Source organism: Ambystoma mexicanum, chromosome 10 (assembly GCF_040938575.1).
Source record: "Ambystoma mexicanum isolate Mex_15411 chromosome 10, UKY_AmexF1_1, whole genome shotgun sequence".
NCBI lineage: Eukaryota > Metazoa > Chordata > Amphibia > Caudata > Ambystomatidae > Ambystoma > Ambystoma mexicanum.
In genome coordinates, this window is record NC_090932.1 from 1079580421 (window position 1) to 1079608272 (window position 27852).

Here is a 27852-nt window from a genome sequence, read left to right on the forward strand (position 1 = left end):
GAAGAGAAAACCAGCTGCAGAGGGGAACGGCACCAAGTGGGTGCTCACTCAAGAGACTCTGGTTAATCCCGTGTTGATTGAAACTAATGTTACCAGAAGGCCGTAGGAGAGCCGCTAAGACAGGTCCAAGTGGTCATACAGGGCTCGAGCCAAATCCCCGAACAGTCGAAAGTCTTTGACCGACAAACCATTGAAAACACAAGGGAAGTGAATCCTGCATCAGAAGAAAGTAAAAGGCATTGTGAAATGGCAAGAGTAAACTCGGTGGAGGGATGCCAATCAAGAAGGCTGGAGTCTAAAGTTCCAAGAAACAGTGTGTTGACAAAAGTGAACCCGGCAGAGGGAGGTCCACGAGAATCTGTTTAAGAAGACATTAAGATTACTGAATGCCAAGAAGAAGGTGTCTGTACAAAATTCAGAGTGACCCAAACGGGAGGGAGGCTGATATTCGAGAGGGGCCTGTGCCCGGAAGAGGGAGACTCAGGGGTGAAGAATCATCACCTCAAGAGTAAATCGAAAGGAACTTTTTGTTTGTCAGATTTGAATCCATCAGGCCTTCGGAAGCAAGAAGGTCAACCATCGAAGATCTCAATAGCAATAAGAACTTGTTTGGGATCTGAGACCCAGAAGAGGAGGGTATACGGGGGGGAAAAAGCAATCGCCCATCTGGAAGGAACTTTTTGTTTATTTGTTTTGCATCAGGTCCTCGAAGGCAAGAGACTTTTGGGAGTAAAGAGTCTTGACCATCGACAGCCCAGCTACCTGAATTGAAACTGTCATCTCGTGCTGGGAAAGCTCGAACAAATACTGTGCTCCAAAGTCCCACCTTATACCATGCTTAAAACGTGGGGAAGGAAGACCCCAGATACACATCCTGACTTCTTTCTTTCTTGTGAATCCCGTCCCACACTCTTTTGGTATTTAGTTGTAAGGTTTGGCAATATTATTTTTTTATTTTTACTATAGGCCCATTTTCATTTTACATAACGCCACTAAGTCTGCCTTATTATTATTTGATGGTCGTAGCTTGCTCCCATCTTAGATTTAGGTTACCTATACAGTTTAATAAACACCCTTGAACTGTGATCACTTGTGTCCGTCTATTCTTGATACCATGCTTTCCTTATAGTCAGAACACTGATGCCACCCCATCACATGATCAGAGTAGAGGAAGCCATTGGCTACACATTTCTTCCAAATACCTTGCTAAAGGTGAACAGTAGGCTGTCGCAGGTGATGGAAAATCCATGGTTCTCCCTTCAAGCACTGCTCTACCAGGCAGGAACTTAAGACTGTTGGGATTGGGTGTGTCTTGCGTCTGTATGAACATGCACCTCACTGTGAATGAAAAAAAGGAGGGAAGCTTAGTCACTCAAAAAGTTCAAAAGCACAACATGACTAATCTACCCTGAAACAGTTTCTAAGGCACATTAAACACTAACAAGTGCCAAACACTGATAGAACACTTTGACCATAATCAAGGCACAAAATGTCAAGATTGAAGCTACTAACCAAACAAGAATGTCACTCACCCTTTTTTTGGATGAAGAGCATGGTGTGAGCACACATTCAACAGACCTTCACAAATAATGGACAGGTACAGTTCTAGTATCAACCATGACCCACAAACTGAAAAAGATGGAAGTAAAGCACTGGACCCCCAGGGACCCGATCTTTTGAATGCTCTTCCCAACTTCCCAAGGATCTAAGACTGCAAAAACTCACTTAAGAGTTCCGGAATGCCCCAAGAACCCCATTCATTGCAGAAGGTTTTTCTTCAGAATGAATGAAGATCTCCGTAGGCACATTAGGTCCTTGAAACGTTCCGGTTTCTGGTGAGCCTGGAATGTGGCGGGCATGAGATTTGTTTTTACAAACCGCCACATTTTGGCCCCAAAGTCTTTTTCCCTTCCTTTCCCCAGCCTTACCCTGTTCTACCCCAGAGTATCCGGTGCAATACAAAACAAAACAATAACAAATATATTTCTACAGAACATATTTTTGGATGGTAGGGCTAGAATTAAATTTGCTTGCACGATGTGTAGCAATATATTTTTGTGTGAAAGAAATTCACGAGGATAGAATGTTGAACATAGAGACTTAAGGAGCAACCACGGCCTCCTCACATCACCAAATTCATGTGATCCCAGGAGAATCTCCTTCTTTGTGTGCCTCAGTCCATTTATCGGAAGAAATTGCCCATACATAAAACAGGGACCAAACAAAAAAAGCAGGTCATTCTGTTCTACCTGGTAGTTGTTACTCCAAAATGGTAAACTGATGCACCAATAAATAAGACCAGTAATCCCTACTTCTGCACTTCACCAAATTATGCTATACCGGAAATTCACTTTACCTCAGAGCCTTATTTCCGCAAGCTGTGCAAATTGGGGTCACATTGGCAATTGAGTAGTGAGCTATGTTGAAAACTAACTTAATTGAAGGCTCAATGATGCAGAGCAAGGTTTTTAATCAGAACTCGGGAGACCATGTGAATGGATAAGGGCTTCAAACTCTAAACGGGCTGCAATCTTTTCATGAGGTTTAACAACAACAAAAACAAATTATAATTAGACCATGCCACCTCACTTGGTGGCCCACATACCAGGCTCCCCCTTTTTTATTCCACCTAAATCACTGCTCTGACACTTAAAGATTATAAAGGGTCTTTGCTAAACAAAACTTGAACTGAAAAAAAAACAGGTGCCTGAACATTATGTTTTATGTCTGCCTTTTAAGGAATGCCTATGTATTCATCAGAAGAAAAACAGAGAAAATGGAGAACAAAAAACATGTACACTGACCACTTTCAGCAGTCCATAACCCAATTTTGGGAGACTTGTCAAAACTGATCTCAATTCTCCCTGCACACCTTACCTGCAACTGATCCATCTTATTTATTTTTCGATTTGTATAGCGCTCTCAGCCCTTGGGCATCAAGGCGCTGTTAGATAAAAACCAGTTACACATAACAGAACCAGAGCATATGAATCCAGAAATACGTAAAAATACATCAAACAGATTGCAAAGGTGATCAATACAGGAGCATGATAGTAGTACTTGATTGTACTACTGTTCGGCCCTGAGGGTGGGCGGAGTAGGTTCCATTGCTTGGCAGCAAATGTTGGAAAGCTAGATCCCCCAGCTTTTTGCCTCTTGAATTTAGGTGGGTGATGCAGTGGGTATAAGATACTCTAGTTGGTCTGGCAGAGGTTGCTTTGGTGAATTTGTGGGATAACTAGGGGACAACTTTGGACATGCATCTGTGCGTGATAGAGAGAGTCTTGAAGATGATCTGCTCACAAATCGGGAGCCCTTGGGCCATTTTTCTTGCTGCAGTGATGTGGGCAGCTTTGGCGGTGTTGAGCCCAGCACTAAGAGCGTTATTTTGAATGACCTGCATTTTACGAATATTGGTGTCTGTGATACCTGCAAAAAGGGCATTGCAGTAATCAAGTCTAGATATTATGGTGGCGCGAGCTATAGTTATACAGCTGTCTGAAGAGGAAAGGTCTGGCGGCATTGATTAGTTTGGTTGTGTAGGCGGCACTGGAGGCGATGGCACTCACTTATGTTAGTGAGAGTACGCATCCAGATATACCCCAAGAGTTTTCACTACCAGGTAGACCGGGATCGCTACTTTGTCGATGTCGAAAAATTAATATTGGGGATATCCAAGCTGAGGCCTCTGGAGAGAAGTTGGTAGAGGTAGATAGGGAATGACCTAGGATTGTGTGGTAGACTAGGTCGAACGCAGTTGAGAGGTATGATATAAGTAGCAGGGCAGGCTTACCTTCATCCCTTAAATCATCTATTTAGATTTTTAGGTCGATGGGGGCCGATTCGGTCCCATGGCCTGGGCAAAAGCCGGATTGGAGCATGCCCAGGATCTGGTTGGCCTCAAGGTATCTTTGAATTTATAAGTAGGCTGCTCTGTCAAACATTTTGAGTAGGAAGGCAACAGTTGTGATTGGGAGGAAGTTAGTGGGGATTGCTGGGTCCAGTGTAGGTTTTTTGATAAGAGGGAGGATCCAAGCTTCTTTGAGGCTGGTGGTGACTTGTAGCGTGGAGAAGGATGCATTGATAAAGGCGGTAATAAGGGGTGTTAGGTGGTCTGAACTATCTTTTATGAGACTTGCAGGACAGATGTCACCTTTGCAGCGAGAAAACTTGAGGCCTTTAAGGATGGCTATGACTTCAACTTCAGAGACATTCATGAAGTGAAACAAAGGAGGGGCATGGCGGATGTCAGTGGGTGGGGTGTAGTCGGACGAGGGACTTGGAGAGGGTTGGATCAAGGCTTGTTGTGTGTCAATTTCTTTCTGCAGGGTTTCCATTTTGGTGAGCATGGCGTTTTGGAAATCAGAGCACCATATGGTATCTTTAGTTAAGGTGGTGGGAAGGATGGCAGAAGTTTCTAATTCTTTGAGAATTATGAAGATCTCTTGAGTGTTAGAATTGGCATTTGCAATACGGGCATTGTAGGTAGAAGATTTGGCAGCAATTATGTTTTTTGTATAGATTAGCGGCTGAAGAGTACAGGAGCTTACTGGCCACAGATGGAGATTTCTTCTAATTCGCTTCAGCTACCCACTTGTTGGTTGCGAATTGTTTGGAGTTCAGGGGTAAACCAGGAGTTTCTATGTGCAGATGGTTTCAATTTATGGGGCTTTAGTGGGGTTATGGTGTTGATGTAGTTAGTGTTTCCGTTACGTGTTCTGTTGTGAGGTTTTTGGAGCTGCAGGTGAGGGTAGCAGGCAGTAGGGTGAGGATGGGCGGTGATTGGGTGACCGGCGAGATGCAGAATTGTACAATGTTGTGGTCTGACCATGGGCAGGAATTATTAGAGAGGAGTGATACCTGGGAAATGAGGTCAGCGATCCAGTCAAGAGTCCTAACTTTATTGTGAGTGGGGGTGTTGGCACAGTGATGGGAGCCAAGGGGGCTAAGTGAGTTAGACACTGATAGGGCTGCTAGGTCATCTGGGTCACTCAGGCCAAGATTGAAATCTCCCATGAGGATAGTTTTTGGATGACAATGTGATGTCAGCACTCAGACAGTGAAGGAGGTTCTCTTCGAAGGTCAAGGAAGGGCTTGGGGGCCGGTAGATGGTGTCAAGAGTCAGATAGTTTTATTTCCATGGATAGTAGGTCACTGTTGTTCAGGAGGAAGGAACTCAGTTGTCTAATGGGTAAGTTATTCTTAATGATCAGTGCTGCTCCCCCTCCTTTGGCATTTATTCTGTCTGCGCAGTAGATAGTTTAACCTGGCAGGATGTCATTTGATAGGGCTGGGCCGGAGGCTGCATGTAGTCATATGTCGGTAATGGCTAGGATGTCTAGGTTACTAATGATGACGAGGTTATGGATATCTGTGGCATATGGCGGAATGGATCTCGCATTGATTAGAACACATTGTAAGGGGTTGGGGGGGGGGGAGAGTGCCTTTGTTTTGAACAATGGATGCCGTCTTCTCAGTGGCATTCCGTTTTTTGTTGGTAGTGGTGGTACAATCCCTTAGGTGGGAGTTCCTTAGAGAGGTATTAGGTGGAATGTTTTTAGGGCTAATGCTGGTGGTGGTTGGAGTTGCGGGGGAACGTTCTCCTAAGCGAATGTTCCTTGTTGAGGTCTTTTGCGGGCATGTTTTACTGTCCGTAAAGTTTACACCTTGGTTAGTGGTGTGGTGATGGTGGGTCGAGTTTGCTAGAGTTAGGGAGCAGGGCGTGCTAGTGTCTGGGCTAGGTGGAGTCATGGTGCTATTGTGTTTGCAGATGGAGTCTATGCAGTGAGGGGTTAGAGGGTTTTAACCTCTATGTGTAGTGAGTTGGTTGAGGTCTTGAGGGATGGTAAAAACCAGGTGGGTTTGGGGAGCAGCACGGTTGTCTGCAGGTGTGCAGGTTTAGAATGATCAGGAGACTGTGTGAATGTAGGCTGTATTCTGATGGGGAGTGTGGCGGCTGCAATAGGTGCCAGAGAGAGCCGTTCAGCCTTATGTGGGATGCGGATGTTGAGAGGACTGTTGTTCTTCTCACTCGCAGGTTGCATCGTATGTAGTGTGTGGGCAGGGATGGAGGCTCAGCAAGGTTGAGGCAAAGCGGGACCCTGATGGAGGGAAAGCTGGACAGGGATGGAGGCGCAGCAAGATTGGGGCAAAGAGGGACCCTGATGGAGGGAAAGCTAAGGGGAGGGAGGAACCATGTTGGGGGCAGCAGGGGTGCCAAGGACTTGTTCTGCAGAAGGGCGCTGAGGCAAGTAACCTCAGGGTAGGGGGAAATTAAGTGCACATAACAATGACATGCTTTACCTTGCACAGGCAGCCAGGACTGAGGATCCAGGTCTGTGCTTTCGATCTCAGTTTCTGGATGCTCGGGTTGTGCGTGGAAAGCGGAGGCAGTGTCCGACGTCCCGATCCGGCCAAGACAGGCATCATGGCCCTTAATCGCATCCCTTCGGTGCAGACTGGGTGCGCCTGCCGGCTTGTGGATGGGGTCTCATTTTGCTCCAGGGGCAGCCAATCATGCTGCAGGAGGTTGGAGTGCTGATGTGAGCCTTTCTGGGAGCTCGATGGGTTCTCAGCGAAGTCGACAGCCATTTTTAAGAGGCTTTCACGAACAATGAAATGCATTGCCTGCATTGTAGGTACTGGTGGGGGGTCCATCTGGTGTTGCAGCTCACCTGAGCTGATGTCTATCGATCGGGCCACTCTTGTCAGAACTTAATTCTCCTTGCCACTGCCAAACTCCATTAGTAGCCCTGGCAGTACCCGCCTTACCATTTAGGACCGCAGAGCAAGGATGCATTCAAACTGGTGTTCAAACAGGCAGAAACAGCAGACTTTCAGGCAGTGAGTTGCCTCACAACCCTAGACAGGCATCTTCCCTTTCAGTTCTTCTCTGTTTTGTGCAGGACACTCATGTTGCTTTGCCAGGTTGGAATGTAGACCTGTAGGTGTTCATTAACTCATGTAGATTACCCATGGAGGTAGCCATTTTTTAGCAGTTTCCCCAGTTACTGCTGGGCACCTGCAGGGCCCAACTCAAACATTCTGGCATCATACAGAGGTTCCAGCACCTCAAGACCCCAGAAGGGCGGGAACTGGCTAGAGCTATTGCAGGACAAGTAGCCCTGGCTTGTCTCTGCAATTGGCTCTCCACAGAGGGTTATAAGAAAAAAGCGTGCAAAGCCAGATTTCCAGCTCTCCAGTCACAAATTTCATAATTGCCCAGCTACAAGGCATATCTACATCTTGCAGCCTGAAGGAATTCTATAGCGTGCATCACAATATGGATTATTGTTATTTAAACGTAGGTTTAATCAAAAAACCTAGTGGTTCTCATTTTCTCTCCCTTGATAGGATGAAAATAAGTTGTCCTAAAAGGAATACAACTCTTAGTGTGTCAAAACATATGTTGCATGTTCAAAACTTTTAACACAGTAAACAAGAACACAATCCTCAGTTTCTTGTGATGTTGCATGCTCTGGCCAGAAAACGCCACTAGAAAATACCAATCATTAGTAACACTGTCACCGTCAGGCATTTCACTTTCTATTACTAACCCAACCGGACACTCAAACATTAGTTTTCACTTTTTATGTTTTGGCACATATAGCATGGTTCCTGTAGGATATATTCCAACCATGCCCGATCCTCAGACCAGGGTAAAGTAAATCACAGTATGAAAGTTTAAGATCCCGAACAAGATAGACAAGCTCTAGGGAGGAAATAGGAGAGGAAGAAAGTGGGCATTTTGATTGTTCTGGGTCTCAACCCTCAAGACAAATTCTACAGTGTATGGCCAAGTAGGCAATTTTTTGTTGAATGTGTACCCTTTTCATAATCAACTTCACTGCACCAGGTTGTCCAACTTCTGTTTACGTTATGTTATTTGAATTGGCTTTTATACTGCGCACATCACCACCATGATGGTCTTAAAGTGCAGAGACCTTGACTGTTTAGGCGAATTGCGACTCCACCCAGGGTGTAAACCAGATCTTCCCCATCGTCTGTAAGTTCTTCCTTGACATGCCAATTTGGACATAAGATAAGGCAATCTGTCAAGCCTTGCACATTCACTATTCACATGTGTATGCACCAGGAACAGAAAGTGGATGTTGCAGGGAGCAGGATGCACTTTGACACCAGATAAATGAGGCAAGGAGGTAGGGGCTCTGTGACTGGGTGCTACATTGGTCTTCATTTTCTTTTTTACTATCAAGCACCTCGTAGGTGAGTTGGATGCCTTGCCTTACTCTTGTTAACATTTCTTTTTTAAGTTTACCTTGTAATTTTGCCGTGCTTTCTCACGCCATCTTTCCCTGGGAGTGCTATCCAATCTTCAGGCTCTGTTGATTAAGTTGTTTCCCCGCCTCCTCCCAGCCTGCCCACCGCCCCCAATTGGCTTTCTCAATTCAGTTCTGCCTGTGCCGGGGACTAGCCTACCACAGCAGCATCGAGGTGCGCATTTACTATTAAGCAACCTCGTAGGTGAGTTGGTGGCCTTGCCTTACTTTGCTAACTTTTGCTAACTTTTAAAAATCATGTTGTTTTCACCTTGTAATGTTGTCGTGCTCTCTCGCGCCATCTTTCTCTGAGATTGCTATCCCGTCTTCAGGCTCCATTAATTAAGTTGTTTTCCCGCCTCCTCCCAGCCTGCCCACCGCCCCTGATTGGCCTCAGTTAGGACCATCTCCCAGGGCAGCCCTCTCCCCATGCAGCTCCCTTAGCGAAGGGCCCGAAGGCAAAGGGCAGCTCCTGCAGTAGCAGTTCCAGATCGTGTTCACCAGTGATGCCTGCACTGCAGCCATCAACCATTAGCGACTGACGAGGTAAGCAAGGTGCAGGCAGGGGGAATCACCATTACTGCTCCCTATTAAACTGTCCCACCTCTCTTATTACTCCCATTAGTAAAAAGCTTGCACTCTGCTGCACGTTGACCAAAGTCGTTTGTTAGCCATATCTGGAATCTCAAATTCTTTTTTGAGATTACAATCTGTTTTTTGAGATTTTGTTTTGTATTCGCTGTCGCGTTTTGAAATGTAGTTTTTTTTTGCTCCATCTAGGAAACTCGAATCTAGGCGTTTACATTTTCTGTTGTGTTTGAAGTTTAAGCATTCATGTCTCTATCCAGTATTCTGCACACCCTCCCCTCCATCCAGCACTGTGCTCCTAGCTATAGATGCTCCACCACCTCTCCTGGGTCCAGCCCGAGCAGCACTCCAGCGTTATAGTTGTGCTCGGAGTGAAACAACTGCAGGACTAGTCTCTGCATCGTTGGTCTCCTGTGGTTGGCAAAGGGTGGCTGGGAAGGGATCAAGTCCTTTGGCCTCTTCGCCGAGCTCACCCTCCGCCTGCAGCAAGACTATCTTCACTAGTCGGGACTTCCTTTCTCGTTTACCCAATTCGCCTGCGCCTGGCTTACTGCTAGGCCGCCTGGTGAGTTTGTTGTGCATTGTGCAGGTCTCCCTCCCTCTCTTTCTCCCCCTTGCATCTCTCTGCTCTCTCCCCCCAAGGTGCTTTCCATCGCCCCTCTCTTCTCTAAATGCTACTCTATCACCTATCCAATCTGTCTTTCGAAGCCTTGAAGGAAAAAGTTCAAGAAAGATCTCCTGGTCTCCAATCCAAGCCTGCCCATTGCGGACACCTATGTCAATGCTTCTTCCAGGCAGACTATCACTGACATCCTCTGTCGTTCCCTCTCCTGGCCTTTGGATTCCACATATGATCTCAGTGCTCTTCCCCTTTCTCTTCTTTTCCCATAATGGTGGAACCCAATGGAAATGAATCTTGACATATTTCCCCATCCTCTAGGGGCATCATTAATGTCTATCAGAATGGCACTGTCATTGTCCAGGGATCTCAGCCCAAATTCCTCCTCTTTGATAAGTGTCTTCCGTCTCTCCTCATCAACTTCCTCCCTTACCCTGCCACTCCTCCTTCAGCCACCCTCTGACCCCTTCGCCACCACTGACGGGCTACATTCCTATACCCCTCCTTGGAAGGCCTTCAAAGGTGGCAACCAGCTCCACTTAGCTACCCTCAACTCTCGGTCTGCCGTTAAACATTCCTCTGACATCTGCCACCTCTTTGAAGACTTCGACCTAGACGTGGTTCCTGGCCAGCTCAATCACTACTTTTGACACACTCCTCCTGTACGGCTACAAGATCCTCCCTAAGCACAGGCCTAATTGGTCTTGGGGCGGAGTGGCCCTGATCTTCCCTGATGGGTCCCTGCTACCATTATACCCATTCAGTCCTACTCTTCCTTCGAATGCCTCGTTTGCAGACTTGGTGTCTCTCCAATCCGCTCGATGACTCTTGCTACCATCTGCTCTTCAGTAGCTCATGCTACCATCCTCTCCAGGTTGGGTTATGGTAAAACACTCAGGCATTGCAAGTAATACAAACTGATGCTGTGAGGATTGTCAAAGGGAAATCCAGAAGAGATCACATCTCTCAAAGCCAGCAAGACCTGGCCACCCATGGCTGCACGAATAAAATGTAAAGCTGCAATGCTCATACATAAGTCTTTATACGGCAACACTCCTCGTTACATTAAAAAGCTTGTGACCCTTGTACGAACCTACAAGAACACTGTGCTCCTCTACTCTAGCTATGGTCAAGACAACAGTCTTTAAACAAGCAAATAGTCTGGGAAATGTTTTTCCGGTCCAAGCAGCAAACATTTCGAATTCCCTTCCTGTGGACCCAAGATCTCAAAAAGATTGAAAACCTTCCTATTTCACTGAGTAACACTCCTCCTACCCCCACCCACTTTTGACTAGCCGGCTGCTTTTGTAACGTCACGTCTACTCTGTTTCCTGTGTTTATGTTATGGCGCCCGGATACCTGTGGGTTTCCGGCACCCTACAAATAAATAAATAAATAAATTAAATAAATCTCCAAGACCCCTGGTCCGGTCTCCCTCGTCCTCACACAGGGGTCTGACCTCACCTCTTCTGGCCTTCGCAGCGAAGCTTCTCTTACTCAGAGTCTTCAATATTGACCTCGACACCCCTGATGCAGCCTCTGGACTCTTCCGCAGACTCTGACTCTTTCCCTCACCATTCTTCCTTTCATTTCGACGCACTCAGCCGAACACACCTTGGATGGTCTCATCTCAGCAGACATCCCCATCTTCAAACCCCTCACTACGCCCCTATCCAGGTCTGATCATGCTCTCCTGTCCTCTCACCTGGATCTCTTGTGTCCCCCAGCTAAGCCTTTGCGCGCACTGCCAGTCTTCTCTGTCATTCGACCGATGAAGCAAGTGTTAGTTGATGCTTTTGCCTCCACTTTCATTCTCCCTCAGGCCACTCACTCTCACACTGACACAGCCAGCCCTTTCTATCTTTCACCTCTCCATCTCCAACACTTTGGATGCCCTTGCCCCGAACAAAGATCCGCATGAAGCCTGCCTCCAAGCAGAACACCTGGTATGATTCCGACCTAGCATCCCTGAATCGCAACTGCAGCGCTGCTGAGCAGGAATGTTATGCCTCAAGCACCTCCTCTGACAGACTGGCCTGCTGACTACGCAAAAGGCAATACAGACTATCCGTCCGCTCGAAGAAGGCCTACATTTCTGGGGCCACTAACAACACTGCTAAACTGTTCCAAATCTGCAAGGAACTCCTACTGCAGTCTCCACGTCGCTTCTGCCTTCCCTGACCCACTGCACTGCACTGGCCGCTCACTTCAAAACCAAAACTCAGGACATCATGTTCTCACTGTCCTCTACCTTCCTCCCTTCTCCAACACCCACTCTCAGGCCTCCCTTTGCCCCATCTAACCCTTCCCTCCCCTGCTCCTTTAGAACTATTGAGGACAACATTGTCTCCCTTGCTCCTGCCTTGGCCGATTCTGCAATCGCTCCTTCGCCATTGGCTACTTCCCGCTTGTTACGCTCACCTGGTTCCCACAGGGGCGTTGATCGGACCCGGACAGCTGCGGTCTCCACCAACGTGATGCGTAGTGCCGAGATGACTGTCTGAACTGGCCTGCCTAATCTTGTCTGCTTGACCCGTAGAAGTATTCTCCAGCAAGTGGAGAAAGGGATTTAGCCACCCATGAATTTTAGTGATGGCCCCCTCCCACTGTTCTCGTTCTCACTTGTCACCTCTGATATCCCCTTTTAGTAACCTCACCTTATGTTTTTAAATGATGAGCTCTCCATCCTGCGTCGCATGCAGGGGCGCGTAGATACCAGTTACTTCACTGGTTTGAAGGTACTGGAGGAGTTCCGGAGGAATATTGACTTCGGGGGTTTATAAAGTTCAAAGAGTTCAATATGTCCGATGTTCACTCTTGTTCCATTCCCTTGTTGAATTGCAGCTGGTCCAAACGAATATTGCCTGGAGGCAGCCGATGGCGTTCAGGTAAGAGTCTGTATTACCCAACACTGTCCGGTAAAAGTTGCATGAGTTTAACTTGTTTTCTCTCCCTTTATAGGTGCGGCATATGAAGATGAGGCGTATTAAAGGGTAATGCCTCCGGTGGTAAATCAGGTAAGCCTATGGTGGTAAGAGATTGTATTTGTCGGCTCTCTTGGCTCACCTTGTTATTTCTTTTGTTTTCCCCCCGGGTGCTGGAGTTCGACGAAGAAAATGATGGAGGCAGCGCCGAGTCGAAAGATGCTGTGGACTGGTGAATACGGCGCGGCGCTGCTGCTGGCGATTCGACGCGTACTGGAATAATGTCCTTTCCAGGCTCGGAGACGTGCTGGATCCGGAATCAGGTAAGGAATTAAAATAATGTCCGTGATCTAACCTTTTCTCCTTCTTTCCCCTTTTTCTAGGTGCTCCGGATTCGAGGCGGGCGTTGAAGAAGACTGGATGCTGACTTGCAGGAACAGCGAGCGTTACGCTGCAGGATGCAGAATAACGCGAAGCGTGTGCTGCTGTTCGGGCGTGGTTTGTATAGCCTCCAAAGTAGTTCCAGGTAAGAAGTTCCCCAGAACCACACCCGAGTAAAAAATAGTCCCTGTAATAAAATAGTCCCATCCAGGCCTCACGTTGGCTTGGATTCATTTGCAGCATGGTCTGCATGAGGTAAGTAATGTCTATGAGCCTGGCGCCTATGGCGCCAGGACTGGTTTCTAAGATGAGCCTGGCGCCTAAGGCGCCAAGACTGAACCCAAACAGCCCCCAGCCGTGGCTGCTGGGGTTTTAACAAGTATCTGGATGCCTGCTCCCGGGGCAGATGGACTCGATCCGGATGCCCGGGGGTAGGCATCATGACACCGCTACTCCTCAAGCGCTACATTGTGCACCCTCTCCTCAAAAAGCCTTCTGCCGACCCCTCCTGCCCAGCTAACTACTGCCCTATCTCCATTACCCCCTTTGTGGGCAAATTCTTGGAGAAGCTGGTAATCTCCCAGCTGATCCTCCACTCTGAATATGTTGGTTGACTCCACGACCACCAGTCTGGTTTCAGAGAAGCCAGAGGCACGGAAACTGTACTGCTGGGCAGCCGTGAAGACTTGCTCTCAAATCTCAATTCCAACTCTCCGTCTGTTCTTATCCTTCTTCACTTTTCCAATGCCTTTGATACGGTCAATCATGCCCCCTTATAAATTGGCTCCGCAATACCCTTGGCATCACAGACCGGGCACTGGACTGGCTGAACTCCTTCCTCTCTGACAGACCATCCCAGGTTCAAATTGGCCCTTTTCTCTCCTCCATCACACTCGTCACATATGGCGTCCCTCAGGGCTCTATCCTCTCACAGTGGCTCTTCAACATCTACCTTGCCCCTCAAGCCCATCTGATCTACGCCTTCTCTCCTCACTTTCAGTGTTATGCAGACGACACGCAGCTCTCCTTCAAGCGTCCCACCACTGCCTCCTCATCTTCCTATCTCAATCACGACTATCTGCTATTCAGGCATGGCGTGGTGATAATGATCTCTGCCTTAATGCCAGTAAGACTGAGATCCTTCTCATTGGGACAAACCAGCTCCAGCTCCCTCCTTCCCTCCCACTCTCTGGGTTCCCCCTTCCCCTCAACCTCCTGTGAGGCAAAAAAATCCTTGGTTATCATCTTCAACTCTCTCTCTCCTCAAATCATGGACTTTGCCAAGAAAGCCCACTTTTAGCTGCACCTCCTCAGAGGCATTCTCCCTGTCCTCACCTTCCCAAAGAGGTTCAATGTCTCCAGAGCGATGGTCCGCTCTAGGATGGACTACTGCAACAGCCTCTTCCTCAATCTGCCTAAATAATCCCTTTGCCCCTTTTAACTAAGCCAGAATAAGACTGCAAGATTTATCCTTGGCTTGAAGCCCAGGGACTGCATCTCTCTAGCCCCAACATCTCTCCACTGGCTCCCGGTGGCTGCGAGGATCAAGTTCAAGACCATCTGCTTCACCAACAAGGCTTTCTGGGGCCTGGGACCCCACTACATTCAACTAAAACCCTCCCTAATAGAGCCCTTCAGTCTTCTAGCTCCAACTCTCGGCCGATCAGACACTTTTCCAAGCAGAGTGTACTCAGCAAATCTCGCTCTTCTGTAGAAGCCTCCCTCTGGAATGGCCTCCCTGTCCCTCTCAGACTTGAGCTGGATCTCCTTAAGTTCTCGAAGCTTCTAAAGACCCTAGTTTTCCCTTCTTCCTTCCCTCTCCCCCTCCCCTGCTAATGTCCTCCTCTGCCGCATTGACTGGCTGCCTGGTTCCTTCTGATGCATGCAGGGCACCAGGCCCTCCTCGCCCAGTCTACCCCACCACCTCTGTCTCCCCTGAACCCCTCTCCCTAACCTGTACTTGCCCTACAGGGCTCCCTCCCCCTGCACTAACCTGGGTGGGTCTGAACTCATACTGAGCCCGTCCAGCACCGCCCTCGCACTCAGTAGGTGGACCTTCATTGCCCTGCACCCTCTGCACTCCCCTGGCACTTGTTCATCTGGTCTCCCCTTAGCAGTCGCCTAGCCAGGGGCCCTCTTTTCCACTCTTCATCCTCCCCACCCAAGCATTTGCGTGCTCACCCCTCCTACCTGCACTTCCTTCCCTCCTTATCACTAGAGCATTCCGCTCTGACCAGCACCCCCCGTTACTCCCCTGCACTTCTCGTTACTGCACTTGCACCACCCAAATGTTACAAGGCCTAATAGGACCGTTGTTTTGTTATTCTTCATCCCTGTTCTGCCCCTTGCCCCCCTATTTTGTCTTGTTGCACCTTGAAACACTACTTGCTGTATAGGTGCATTATAAATACCCAATAAATAAATTAAATAAATCCCCTGCACTCAAACGGTTAGGGCAACTAGCAGGAATTAGAGTACGTTGTGGGAGTCTACCCAAAGCAGCATTAAGATCGAAGGGAGGGAGGATGGAGAGTGGGCCAACTGGGGTCAGAGTGGTTTGTGATCCAAGCACAGGGAACAGTTTATTGTACACCCCTTTTCAGATGAACTTCCAACCTTGGTTCAAGTGGGACAAAAGCACTATAACCCAACCGGTGTACTGATTGGTGTGATGAATCCAGGGAATACGTCCCCTCTCCCCAAGGGGGAAGCCACCTCCTTTGGGACTAGGAAGGTGAGCCCACTACACCCAACATCCCCTAGGGGTCAGGAAAAGCGGGATCCCACTGGGGTGACCTCACTCCCCCTATAGGACAGGACATCCCGCAAATATCACACGCCAGAGTGAGAACACAAATACCCCACACTAGGGTGAGAGCACGAATATTCTAAACAAGAATAAAAAGGCTAACAACCCTACAGGGATGGAAGCCCCAAAGAACCTGAACCGGGGGGCAAGGTCATACATACCCAAAGCCGAGGTAAGAATCTGAGAGAGGCAGAGAAACAAAGGGGCCCAAGCAGGGCTAAGAGACCAAATACCCCACGAGGGGGTGTAAAACCAGACCTCAGAAGGGGGCAAGAGTCTAGAGGGCCTACAGTGGGTGAACCACAGACCAGCCCCAGAAGGGGCTGTACAACCGGAGACTAGACTCCAGGGAGAGGTAGGAGTTAAAAGGGTTCCGGACACAGCATGGCTACTTTTGTAAGGATTTACCTCCTAGAACAGCAGTCACGAGGCCTAGAGACTATTTCTTTAACTTTTATTTTATTTGTATGTGTTATAGTTAAAAACTTTACACATCTTTCAATTTAAAATTCATATATACACAATCATTTATACAAACAATACAAATATAAGATTATAAAATTGTAATCTAGCTAAAATCATCATTTCATTACATTTCAGATTATTCACATCCAATTTCATTATCACAATCAACCAGATCCTATAAAGTGCTAGGTGCAGGCTCTTCATTTTAGTGTGCATACAAGTCCTCCAGAATGCACCGCTTTTGATTGTCTCTAAATTATGAACACGTGTACCTAGTTGGGACACAAGAACTGGCCCTAAATAAGAACATTCAGCCAGCACTATCTAACTGACTTTTTAATGCAGGGCCAGGTACCTCCAGCAAAGGTAATCCGTTTATTCATAATAGAAGTATAAAACGGCGAAACTTCTGCAAGGGGCATACAATCAGATAAGGTTGAGGTTTCTTATAAGAATATGACATATGCAAGACATGGGTGTAAGATTTTAACTTTTCAAGATGGCAAAATGAATACACCAATCCCATTGTCCTATTTTCCGTTCAAATGTTTTCTTGAATACAAAATAATCCTCATTCCAATACAGGCACCAGCCAATTTTTTCAAACCTTGCCAAGACAGAACTTTCAAACTTTGCAGTTCCCCTTTGTTGCATTTCCAAACCCAATGTCTGTAATAATAAGCCTCAAATTATGTGTGGTAGCCGAGACAGGCCTAAAGCCGTCTGAAATCTGTCAAGGATACCAGCTGTATCAACCCATCTCTGTAATTCACCAAGGATAAATGATGCAACCCATCTCTGTAATTCACCAAGGATAAATGATGCAAATCATCTCTGTAATTCACCAAGGATAAATGATGCAACCCATCTCTGTAATTCACCAAGGATAAATGAAGCAACCCATCTCTGTAATTCACCAAGGATAAATGATGCAACCCATCTCTGTAATTCACCAAGGATAAATGAAGCAACCCATCTCTGTAATTCACCAAGGATAAATGATGCAACCCATCTCTGTAATTCACCTCCCTGTAATATCTGTCAATGACAGTAGTCTATAATTACTAGGTATCATTTGGTCTCCTTTTTTATGGACAGGTATCATTACAGCTGTACTTCATGACTTAAGAGTTCACCCAGTTGTCAATACCTTATCAAACAGTATACCAAGAATAGCAGCCCAGATCTCAGGGTCATTTTTCAAAACAATACTGGCAAGGCCATCTGGACCCAGTGATTTAGAGGCTTTTAGTTTGCCAATCTTATACAGTATAACATGTTGGTGTGGCATGGTATGCCAGTGGTCTGGGGGTTCCTACAAGCTCACCCGTTCAGCTCCCAGGGTCCAACAACCCTTCCCCCAGAACCATTATTACAAAAACAAACCGGGATCACACAGGACATTCAAAAATCTCCAGAGTCACTGCTCCCAAACCTGTGTCAAGCCTCTTTGTTGCAAAGTAACGCCACAACATGGGCCCTTCCCCGAAAAACATATCCCACTTTCTGCCTGGGTGATCAGTGGTATATCGTATGCCCCTATGGATCTTAGTTAATTGGCCCTCTCATGTTAGGTGTCTGGCCTGCCCCTTCCCCGACAAACTATCAATTACATTGTTGCAGGGTCACAGGATTACCATTGGCCCTTGACCTCTGCCATCCACCCCTGGATTTCTGTCCCCCGATTGGCTGGAACTGGTCTCCTCAGGCCTGGGACCCAGCTCTGTTCTCAACGCTCACTGCACCCTTTCAAGGTGATGAGAATGACTGTGTTCCCAATGTATGTGGGGGTGGACCAGTGAGGGAGGATGACCTTGGGGGGCTTGGGGAGGATACCCGTGGAGTGGAAGTGGGACACAGACAGGTGAGACGCGGTACCCCCTACCTTATAACATCCTAACCCATAGGATATTCAGACGCTCTACGCCCCCCAGCCCCGTTTTCTCTGACACACACACTTTCTTACACCATGAAAGACAGTGCAAAAGTTCTGTTAGGTTGACTTTTGAAAAATATTTTTTCTTGTGGTCCCTAGGACATTGTAGTTGACTAAATTGCACCCCATTTTACTACACTGTGTATGTTTCTATTGGATATGATGCAACATCTGATTGAATATGTTCCATGTATATTTGTGAAAGTTATCTTGTAGGTGCACTTGCGGGTATCAGTCCTCCTCCACATGATCCCCTTCATTTGGTTGGAGGATCTGGTATCCTAACTGCGCTCTCTTGGTGCAGGCCTTCTAGTCAGGTCTGCATGAGGGATAAATTAGCACTTTAATCTGTATGCACTTTTATCTGTATGCACTTTATCTAAATTATGAAGACCCAATATGCATTATGGGCTATTATAGATTTAAGATGTTTTTATCTATTTGTTGTTTATAATAAAATTTGATATCTTTTTGAACATGTCCTGTTGGTTTTGACCTGATTGAGCCTCTCCCCAGCCGTTCCATTGAAGTCTGTTAAATAGTAATGTATTAATTTGAGTATGTTTCCGCTTGACATGACCACTTTTTGATATTAGAAAACGGACTAACACCAGGGCCGTTTACCGGACACGTCCCAACACAAGGGTCAGGCAGAGTCAGGCAATTTACAGTAACTACACACACACCTGGCAGCCCTTTCCCTTCCCCACAGGGATAAAAGCTGGAGCACGAGAGCACACTTTGAGCAAGGCAGACCGCACAACGAGGAAGCTATTCCAGGACAGCAGTTCAAGAGAAGGAGAAAGGCGGTGATAACAGAAAGGATCGCAAGGAGGCAAGTGCCCTTGCCCTTTTTCGACCCAGACCCATGAAGCCTCTTTGAAAGGAATCATAAAGCTGGGAACAACAGTTAGCGTGTGGTTTAACAGATGTCAACAGTGCATGGAGCCTACTACACTGATAACCAAGTCAGGGAGAGACGCTTGCTAACGTTGTACCACCCTTGACTCCAGAGACAAGAAATACCAAGTGGTTCATCACAATCTGAGTCAGAGGGAGAACTGATAGTAACCAGAACTTTGTTGAGCGAAGTTTGCAAATGGCAACATAATGTGAATCAAAGAACAAAGGCTTTGTGTGTTACAGGTAGAGACCAGCTGCAGAGTGGTCCGGCACCACATTCGGAAGACTCGGGCCAGTCCCCGTTTGCTAAAACTACAGATCCCAGGAGGCCCTAGGAGAGCTGATGCAAGAGGTCAAAGTGGTCATACAAGGGTCGAGTAAAACCCCTTGTATAATCGAAAGACCTGTAGCCAAGAGGAAAACAAACGGAAGTAAATCCTGCATTGTGTAAAGCAAAGTGAACTGAGTAACTGGCAAGTGTGAACCCAGCTGAGGGATGCCTGCAAAACGGAGTGAAGTACGATAATGTGAACATTGTGTTGACAAGAGTGAACCCGGCTGAGGGATGTCCACAGTGAAAGATTGTTTGAAAAGACATTGAGACTTGTGAATACAACAAGTGGAATATTCTGAGTAAAAGGCCATAGTGAACTCGACAGAGAGGCTAACACTAAAAGAACAAGGATCGAAGCCCGACTGAGGGGCGCCAAGAAGAAAGCTAAGGGAGGTGAATCTGGTACTGTGATAAAGCCAAGGGAAGGCTAAGGGAAGTGAACCCCACATTGTGATAAAACCCAAGTGAACTGTATTGTTTGGCAAATGTGAACCCGACTGAGGGATGTCCACAGTGAGTGGTTGACCATAGTGAACCTGACTGAGGGAGGCCAATGTTGCAGGGAGGATCGGAGCCCGGTTAAGGGGGATCCAAGTGTGAAGAGAAATCGCCCAACATGAAGATTTATGGAAGATACTTGTTTGTTGCTTATGGTCCATCAGGCCTTCTAAAAAAAAAGACTTGGCCCCAGAAGATCCTGGTATCATTGCAAGGAACTATAAACTTGTGCTGGCGAGGCCCAGGAGTGTGCTGTGCTCAAGAGTCCTGCTTTTTCTGTGCTAAAAACATGGGGAAGGCAGACCCCAGCCATACTACCCTGACTTATCGTTTGGTGAACACCTCTTTCTTTTCTGGTCAACATTATACCACACTATTTTGTAACTTAGAGGCAAGGATTGGCAATAGTTTTTTTAAGTATAGGCCCTTTTTATTTGACAAGACGCCACTAGGACTGCCTTATTATCATTTGATGGTCGTAACTTGCTCCCATCTTAGAGTTAGGTTTAGATTAGGTTTTTCTCACCCATTCATACAGTTTAATAAACACGCTTGAACTGTGATCACTTGTGTCTGCCTTTACTGTTGCCACCATGAGTTCCTTACAGTATATGTATCTGTCCTCTATCTACAGAACTCTTTAGGCATGTTCTTGGTGTATTCACGTGTGTGTTTCTGTAACATTGTGCATTGCTGCGAGTGCACTTTGTGACTAGCGTGGCTATGTCGTGATGTCACTAATGACATCAGCACAGTGGTTTCTTTGCATTAGGCAACGTCATCCATTGAGGCATTTGGGTCCATGACCAATGTTGAAGCACCCGTTTCATTCACTGGATAAGGTTTGAATAGCTGTAAGAGAATATCTTTCTGCATACAGCGTCAGTCACTGGTCCCCCTGGGAACTGGCCGAATAGTTAGTGAGTTTTTTACTCTTCAGCATCTCATGTTCATGGGGGTGAGGAGGGGCATTCCACGGACCCTCTCTTTAGTCACTATGTTCAGTATGTATACTATTCACATAATTGACAGGCCTATTAGTGGACCCATTCACTATGACTCCATAAGATGGTTTTATTTTCAAATATTCCAACCATTTCTTTAACTACAGGGTGGGAAGCCCAAATGAACTTGTTTTGGATTGGAGCCGTGGATTGGGGCGCAGAGGCATTGACTGGTGACAAATCTGAAGTCCTGCTCAGTGCAAGATGCCCTTCTCTACTGCTGAGAACCTTGAGGGTGGGACAGAAACCCGCCAGATATATACACTTGGGCAAGAGGGCACAAATGGCTTTTGTTTTTGGATTAGGTTCTTTTTGTTTATATTGTTAGGGTGGGGGCGAGGTTTTCTTCTAGACGACGGACAGACTTTGCGTTTACACCACCCTGATGTGCTAGAATAGGATTTTGGCAATACAGTAAAGCAACCACTAAGTCAAACCACAATGAGTTGTTTGTCTCCGGATTCAGACTTAACACAGTGGTCTGTTCCTCCTGCCTCATTACATTCTTTTCATGGACTGAGTCTGCAACCTTGTCAGCGTTTCAGTCTCTGCTTTAGGTCTTTAGTCCAGCAGCACTTTTTAGTGCTTGTGGCATTCTGTGGATTTCAGTAACTCTTCTGCAGATACCCCTTGAAAGGGCCATTTTCCCTATTCTCTCCCAACATGTCACTGGCGATGCTCTGCCTAATTTTTAATTTCACTGAATTATTGAAGGGCAGATGGCCCTGCTGTCACATGTTAACTGAAAGTGAAAACAGACTTTGATCATTCCTGCTGTAGGTTCAGCAATAGGCTAAAACAGAGGACAGACTTAGATTCCTCGGGTAGTCGCTTTTGCCATGGTGGCGCCACAGCACAGAATTTAATGACGCTGTACATGCATGTTGCTGTACCTCGCTTTGCAGTATATGGCACTTATTTAATGGTATGTTTGGTGATAATTATTTTGTTCACTATTCACTTTTTTATATGAACCATCTGGACACAGGAATGCAGTGCAAAGTGCTGGATACTCTTGATTTGTTGGACAGCAAAGGAGATACTATTCTATGAATTTGCAGCAATTTAACGATGGTAAAGACTGCTGAAGTGTTGGTTTGAATAGTGATACAGAGCGGAGGTAAGGTCTAGAGCACAGCATACAGGTCACAGTTTGCCTTGGAGACATGCATTTTGAATCCCACTTCTGATATATGCTTAGGTGTTTTAATGGGCTCTGTGTTGAATTACGGAGATTGTAAATCTCTTGCAGGATCCTTCTCTTTGAAGTGCTGGTCTAGGGGGTGCAATCCTACTGTAGTAATATGCGCCATAGCTGCTTAACTGGTTGATCCATCCCTTGATTATATTATGCCATCTGCAGTTTAATCTGTGGCGTGCTCAGTCTAAAATACCTGCGTCATGCTCTATTTTCGGAAGGGAGTTAGTTAGGGGGATGCATGCATGCTATATTCTTCTGACATAATGGCTATGGAAGTTACCTGCACTAGTGTTGGGTGCGCTTGAGCCTGCCAGTTTGTATCACTGCAGCCAGGTGTCGCAAGGAGCTCAGACGTTTATTTTTGCCTTGAGTCTGTATTTCTCCTCCATGGGTTGGTGCAGGTTGCACTTAGTATGGCGGACCATTTTAATATTTGCTTCCTGCAGTTTTCTATATTCTTAACATATCTCAGAACTGATATGCAAAGTGGGCACCATTCAGATGAACTGATCGACTATGGTCAGGGGAATCTTGCAAACCCTGGGATGGATCATGGGGTCAGTAGATGTGTGCCTCCCAAGTTCTTCTGGGTTTTCTTTTATATACACAATAATACAATCTGCTTACCTTTTGCATTGTTTCTTTGGATTTAATAAGTAGCTTCCCAGTGTCTGTGTTTGGTTTCCTGGGTTGTTTCTCTTTTCTTATCAAAGCAGGTTGGTATAAACATGTATGATCTGGGTTCAACATCCCACTCTCGTCAATTTTCGGTTGGATGTGCCCCGGTTGCCTAGGTGATGCTTAGTTGTTTTGGCATGGTTTCGGACTTTGGCATAACTACAGGTCTTCACTTTCATTCGGTTTTTAGGTTTATTATTGGAACCTCAGTCTGTGTCTCTGGTGTATGTTTGGTGCCATGGTTCCATTACGCATAGCAGTGTAGTGGTTACAGTGCATGGATTTATGGTAGCAGTTCCCCGGTGATGATCAATAGTTGTTGTATAAGTTACCAAACAGCTTGGGTAATGGAACTGGGGGTTTTCCAATGTGGGATGGATGTTGCATGAAACATTGACAGCTACTGATGGGTGCCTGTCAAAAACTGGCCACATCTTGGCTTATTCGCATAAAAAGAGGACTATGAACAGAAAAAGAGAAAGTAATAATACCCAAATTACTAATCAGTAATCTTAATTACACAAAGTCCCAGTCTTACTTATCCCAGTCCTGGATTCGAGCCTCTAATAGCAGTGAGCAAGGGGTGTACGTCTGGATCGCCCTGGTAACTTAGGGTGAGACCCAAAGTTAATTTATGTAAAACAAAGGGGGGGGTCTGGGAAACATGGGGAAATGTCTTCTCTGTGAAAAGAACAGTGAGCTAAAGACTTGGTTGAGACTCTCCCAGGGGCCATCCACCCAAGAACAAGTCAATGGGCTGTGTTCATGCTGGTAGAGAGTTTCCCAGACCCCCCACCCCCTGTTTTGCATACCAAGTAACTTTGGGTCTCACCCTTAGTTACCAGGGGACTCCAGACGTGGACCCCTTGCTCACTGCTCTTAGAGACACAGCTTCACCTCACTGATGATGCCCAACAAGGTTGAAACACGTGTATGGGGTTGCTGTGGTACTCTTGTTCAGAGGAGAATTGCCTAGCATTTCGGTGCTGGACTGCCCCAGGGCAGGACAAAGACTGATATGTGGGGAAATTTCATCTCTGTGAAAAGAACAGTGAGCTAAAGACTTGGTTGAGATTCTCCCAAGGGCCATCCACCCAAGAACAAGTCAACTGGCTGTGTTCGTGCTGGTAGAGTTTCCCAGACCCCCCTATTTTGCATAATTTAAAGGTTGTTAGAATGTGTACTGAGCTTGTTAAAGAACGGATCAGAAATGTTACAATGTGTGCTGGATAAAGAACAGTGCACCGTATGACTACAAAGACAAGCCATACAACCTTCTGGCACACTGCCAAACATGCGACCGACATTGCAGCTGCTAATGTGAATAAACATGTTTTTGGGAAATTGCTCAACTGATGCTACTGCACTGAGGTTTACCAACAGCAAAGAAAATCAAAGCTCAAAAAAACATTTACCTGGATTGTGCAGCACAGCGGATGGAAGGGGTGCTTTCCGGCGCACCACCCGGTTTAATGAAGGCTTAAACGTTGAGAAAGATTGTCTCTTCAGCTCCTGTCCACACAACCTTCAGAGAGGAAAAGCATCATTTAGTCCAGGAGGTGAGGTAGCAGGTCCCATCCCATCTTCATACAAGTTCTACTTCAACTCGTACCTGGCAATTTAGCCCACAATAATTACACATCCCACATTTCTGCAACATAAAATGAAATTGCTGTAGAGAGCAAATGAGCAGTGTATAGCTACTCCCACCTAGAAATAGGCAAACACTCAACAAAAAATAGGAAGAAAAGAAAACCACAACTGAATAGGTAACCATGGACACAGAGGAGTATGAGGAATCAGGAGTAAGACTCGGAAACACAGAGGCATTTGGTGATGGATAAAGTCTTTAATAAAGTAAAAGAAGGGTTGGAGAAAGACCTATCTCGCTCTAACAATATGAGGGGTTTAACTACCTCAATCAAAAGGATGTCAGTGTCAGAATGTCCAAAAATAAAGAGCTCTCCATCCTGTGTCCAAAATCCTATCCTGATGCTTACAAGCTAAACCTAAGAAAACATGGAAAGGGATAAGTCTTTCACCTGGCCATCTGTAGCATTCTTCAATGTTCCAACATAAAGTTCGAAAAAAAGGTGCACAAATAAACAATTAACCAAGTTTCTAGAAAGGCTTTACAATTCTCAAAGGTGGGGGTTCCCTTCCACTGAGTCTATCAATTTCTTCTGAACTTTCAAGCACAGTTGCATTTCCTTGGTAAAAAAGGGTAATTCCCTAATCCAGGGGGTATGGTTCCCTTTCCCTAGATTCAGCCACACAAGGGTTCTTCCTCACCCCTTGACTTGTTCAACTTTCATAACACAGCAACTTTCAAAACACAGTTCTCTTTCTTGATAAAAAATACACTTTGTTAGTCCAGGGGGTATTGCCTCCTTCCCCAGGACTCACACATCCAAGGGTTCTTCCTCACCACTTGACTTGTTTAACATGTTCACAGTTCTGTTAAGTTTTACAAAGTCTACACAAGTGCCCGATTCACTACTCTGCCAAGGCTTTTCACAGGATTCTCAATGTCGGTGCGGGTTCCAGACTCACATCAGGTAACAGCCTTCTCCATGATTTCCTTATGAAGTATGTCAGCGAGCAGTTCCTTAATTTCTGCTTCCTACCCTCTCAAGTAGCATCTTTAGGCTTTTCCATGATACGTGGCATTCGCTGTGAAGTGACCCAGCGTCCCATTTCCCACTGGGCTCGCCGGTTTGATGCAGTCGCTTTGGCATTCCTCATGTAGCCCAGCTGCTGCTTGCTGCGCTTCGGGGGGAGCGTCTAGCTTCCGATTGGCTTTCCTGTCTAGTCTCCGGCGTCCACTGACAGCCTTGCGCTGTCTCCAATCTCCCCCTCGCAGACCTCTGGTTCCTCAGCTTTCTGGGAACAGCCTTTCCCAGAGTGCTGCAAGCTCCTGCAGCACTGAGCTTGCTTCCCGCAGTCTGTCCGGTCTTGTCCGAAGCAAAGCTTTCTCTGAGCCTTCTCCCATTCTAATGGGAGCCACCTGCTTTTGTCAGTCTCTTTTTCTTTGATCTGCATCAGTTGTCAGGTATTTAAACCTTCTGGCACTATGCATTTCCTTCCAACAACTAGAGCGCAGTTTTGGCTTCCGGGCTCTAGAGATCTTTTGAACGCTGGTTTTCTTCTTTGTCCAGCCATTAATCGTAATGCAGTTTTATACACCATATAGCCTTGTACACATTTGTATGGTCTATTACTGTTATCTTAAATTGCCCTAGGTTGATGACAATAGGGCTGTAGCAAGTCAGCATATGAAGAGGTTTCGAGTACTTCATCCCGTGGTAAGGCGACAGAGGAAGAATCTACATTAGCAGGGGAAGCTAGCCATTTAGGAGGCTAGGAACGCAGGCTGAAACTGCTGATGGAGTCCGCATTCAAAGCCGCCTGATCACCACCCGCCATCTTCCCCCCACCATCCGTACCCTTTTTCAAACTCCCCTCCCCACTTACCTCATTGCAGTGGCGGCAAGTGCTGCCTCCGCAGCTGCAGCTGCTTTCACTCCACTCCCTGAAGCCCCAATGGAAATGGAAAAGGGGCCCATACAGAGCCCTCCCGTCCCAATCCATGGCCGCCCTCTTGGTACAGTACCTTCTTTTCGTGAACGGGATCCCACTAGGCGACCCGTTCACAAAAAGAAAATACTTTAAATTAGCCCCATTCCAGTTCGTGGAACGGGTGCGAAAAGCATTAGGCTCCTGTTCCAAAGCTGGAACGGTTGTTAACGTTCCGGGCCCGTTAACACCCATTCCAGCCCTGCTCTGAGTAAGTGCAGCCAGAGCAGCGCGGCTCTGGGTAAGTGCAAGGAGGCGGAGGACTGTAGGGGTTACAATTACAGCCCCTAGTGCGTGACAGGTCCGGAGGCAGTGCAGGGGAGATTGGTCATAGAGGAGCCTGGTACTCAGTGAGACTCTGAGGGTATCCAAGCAACCAGTCACCGCAGCAGGCAGAAAGGGAGAGAGGTCAGCAGGGAGGGAGAAAGAGAAAGCAGAGGAGAAAAGAAAAGTCTTCAACTGCTTCTGGAACTTCAGGTGGTCTGGCTCAAGTTTGAGATGGGCAGGGAGGCTGTCCCAGAGGGAGGCACCTGTAGAGGAATGTGATCTGCCCCCTACTCTCTGCCTGGAGAAACGCCTGACCCTCAGAGAGTTGAAGGCTTAATATCCAAAGTAAAGGGCTTGAGAAGGAAGGCATTTAGTAAGAGAGGTTGGATGTAGTGCAGGCCCCGGCTCCAGAAAGCCTTGTAGATGATGCAGAGGGCTTGAACTTGCTCCTTGCAGCCACCGGGAGAGATTTTAGGGCTGGAGAGATACAGTCCCTGGGCTTGAGGCCAAAGGTAAGTCTTGCGGTCTTGTTCTGGATTAGTTGCAGATGTCGGAGTGTAGAGGAAGGCAGATTGGAGAAAGCCTGTGAGTCTTACCAAAGCCAGTGGGGACGTCGGTGCATTCAGGCAACCGCGCCAACAACAGTTTGAATCGAATACCATTGAAGAATTGTTTGAATGCAGAAAAGGCAAAGTACAAACCCCAATTAACTATGAATAACTAAAGTGCAAATGTGGGGCAAATCTTAAACCAATCTTAGCACAAACTTGATTACAAAACCAAGAACAATACATACAATGTTGGTAACACTGTGAACTGTAAAGCGCATGAGAAGTCCTGGCAGGCAAGATACTAACTAACTGGGAGAGATATATATAAAAGTCCTGTCAGGGGAATATACAAGGCAGTTGACATTGCAGAAAGAGCCCCGGTAGCAGAGTACCCCAGGTAGTGGGCATTGCATAAGGGAACCTGGCAGGAGAGTATACCAGGCAATTTGAAATCTCCAGAAATACTAAACAAACACTGGACCTCATCACGAGTTGGGCGGTAACGCTGGCACTAATAGCGCTGGCGTTATTAGCCCTACCACCAAACCGACCGGCGCTATTAGCGCCGGATCACGGGTTTGGCGGAACGGGAAATCCCCATTCCCCATTGAGCCCATTTGGAAAATTCCCCATTGGGCTCAATGGGGAAATTTCGTGCTTTTACCGGCGGCGGATTTTCCCGCCGGCGGTAAACGCGCCGAGAATTGGCAAATTCTCTGCGGATTTCCCCCCCTAGCTCAGAGCTGGGGGGAAATCAGCCAAAGCCGTGATTTGGCGGATCCTTAAATCCGGCGGTAACAGCGCTACCGCCGGATTTAAGGGCTACCGCCAAACTCGTG

The 27852-nt window shown here is 46.8% G+C and overlaps 1 protein-coding gene across 2 annotated transcripts in view; it reads right to left on the reverse strand.

Moving 5' to 3' along the window:
* NFU1 (NFU1 iron-sulfur cluster scaffold) overlaps positions 1-27852 on the reverse strand; it is a 338080-nt gene that overhangs the window by 285270 nt on the left and 24958 nt on the right. The window contains exons 2-3 of one of the 2 annotated variants that reach the window (XM_069618894.1): positions 24035-24144; positions 1203-1338 (exon numbers count right to left, since the gene is read on the reverse strand). In XM_069618894.1, coding sequence (XP_069474995.1) covers positions 1203-1338; positions 24035-24144 — 246 coding nt within the window. The remainder of the gene's footprint in view (positions 1-1202; positions 1339-24034; positions 24145-27852) is intronic. The other variant, XM_069618895.1, reaches the window with a different exon arrangement.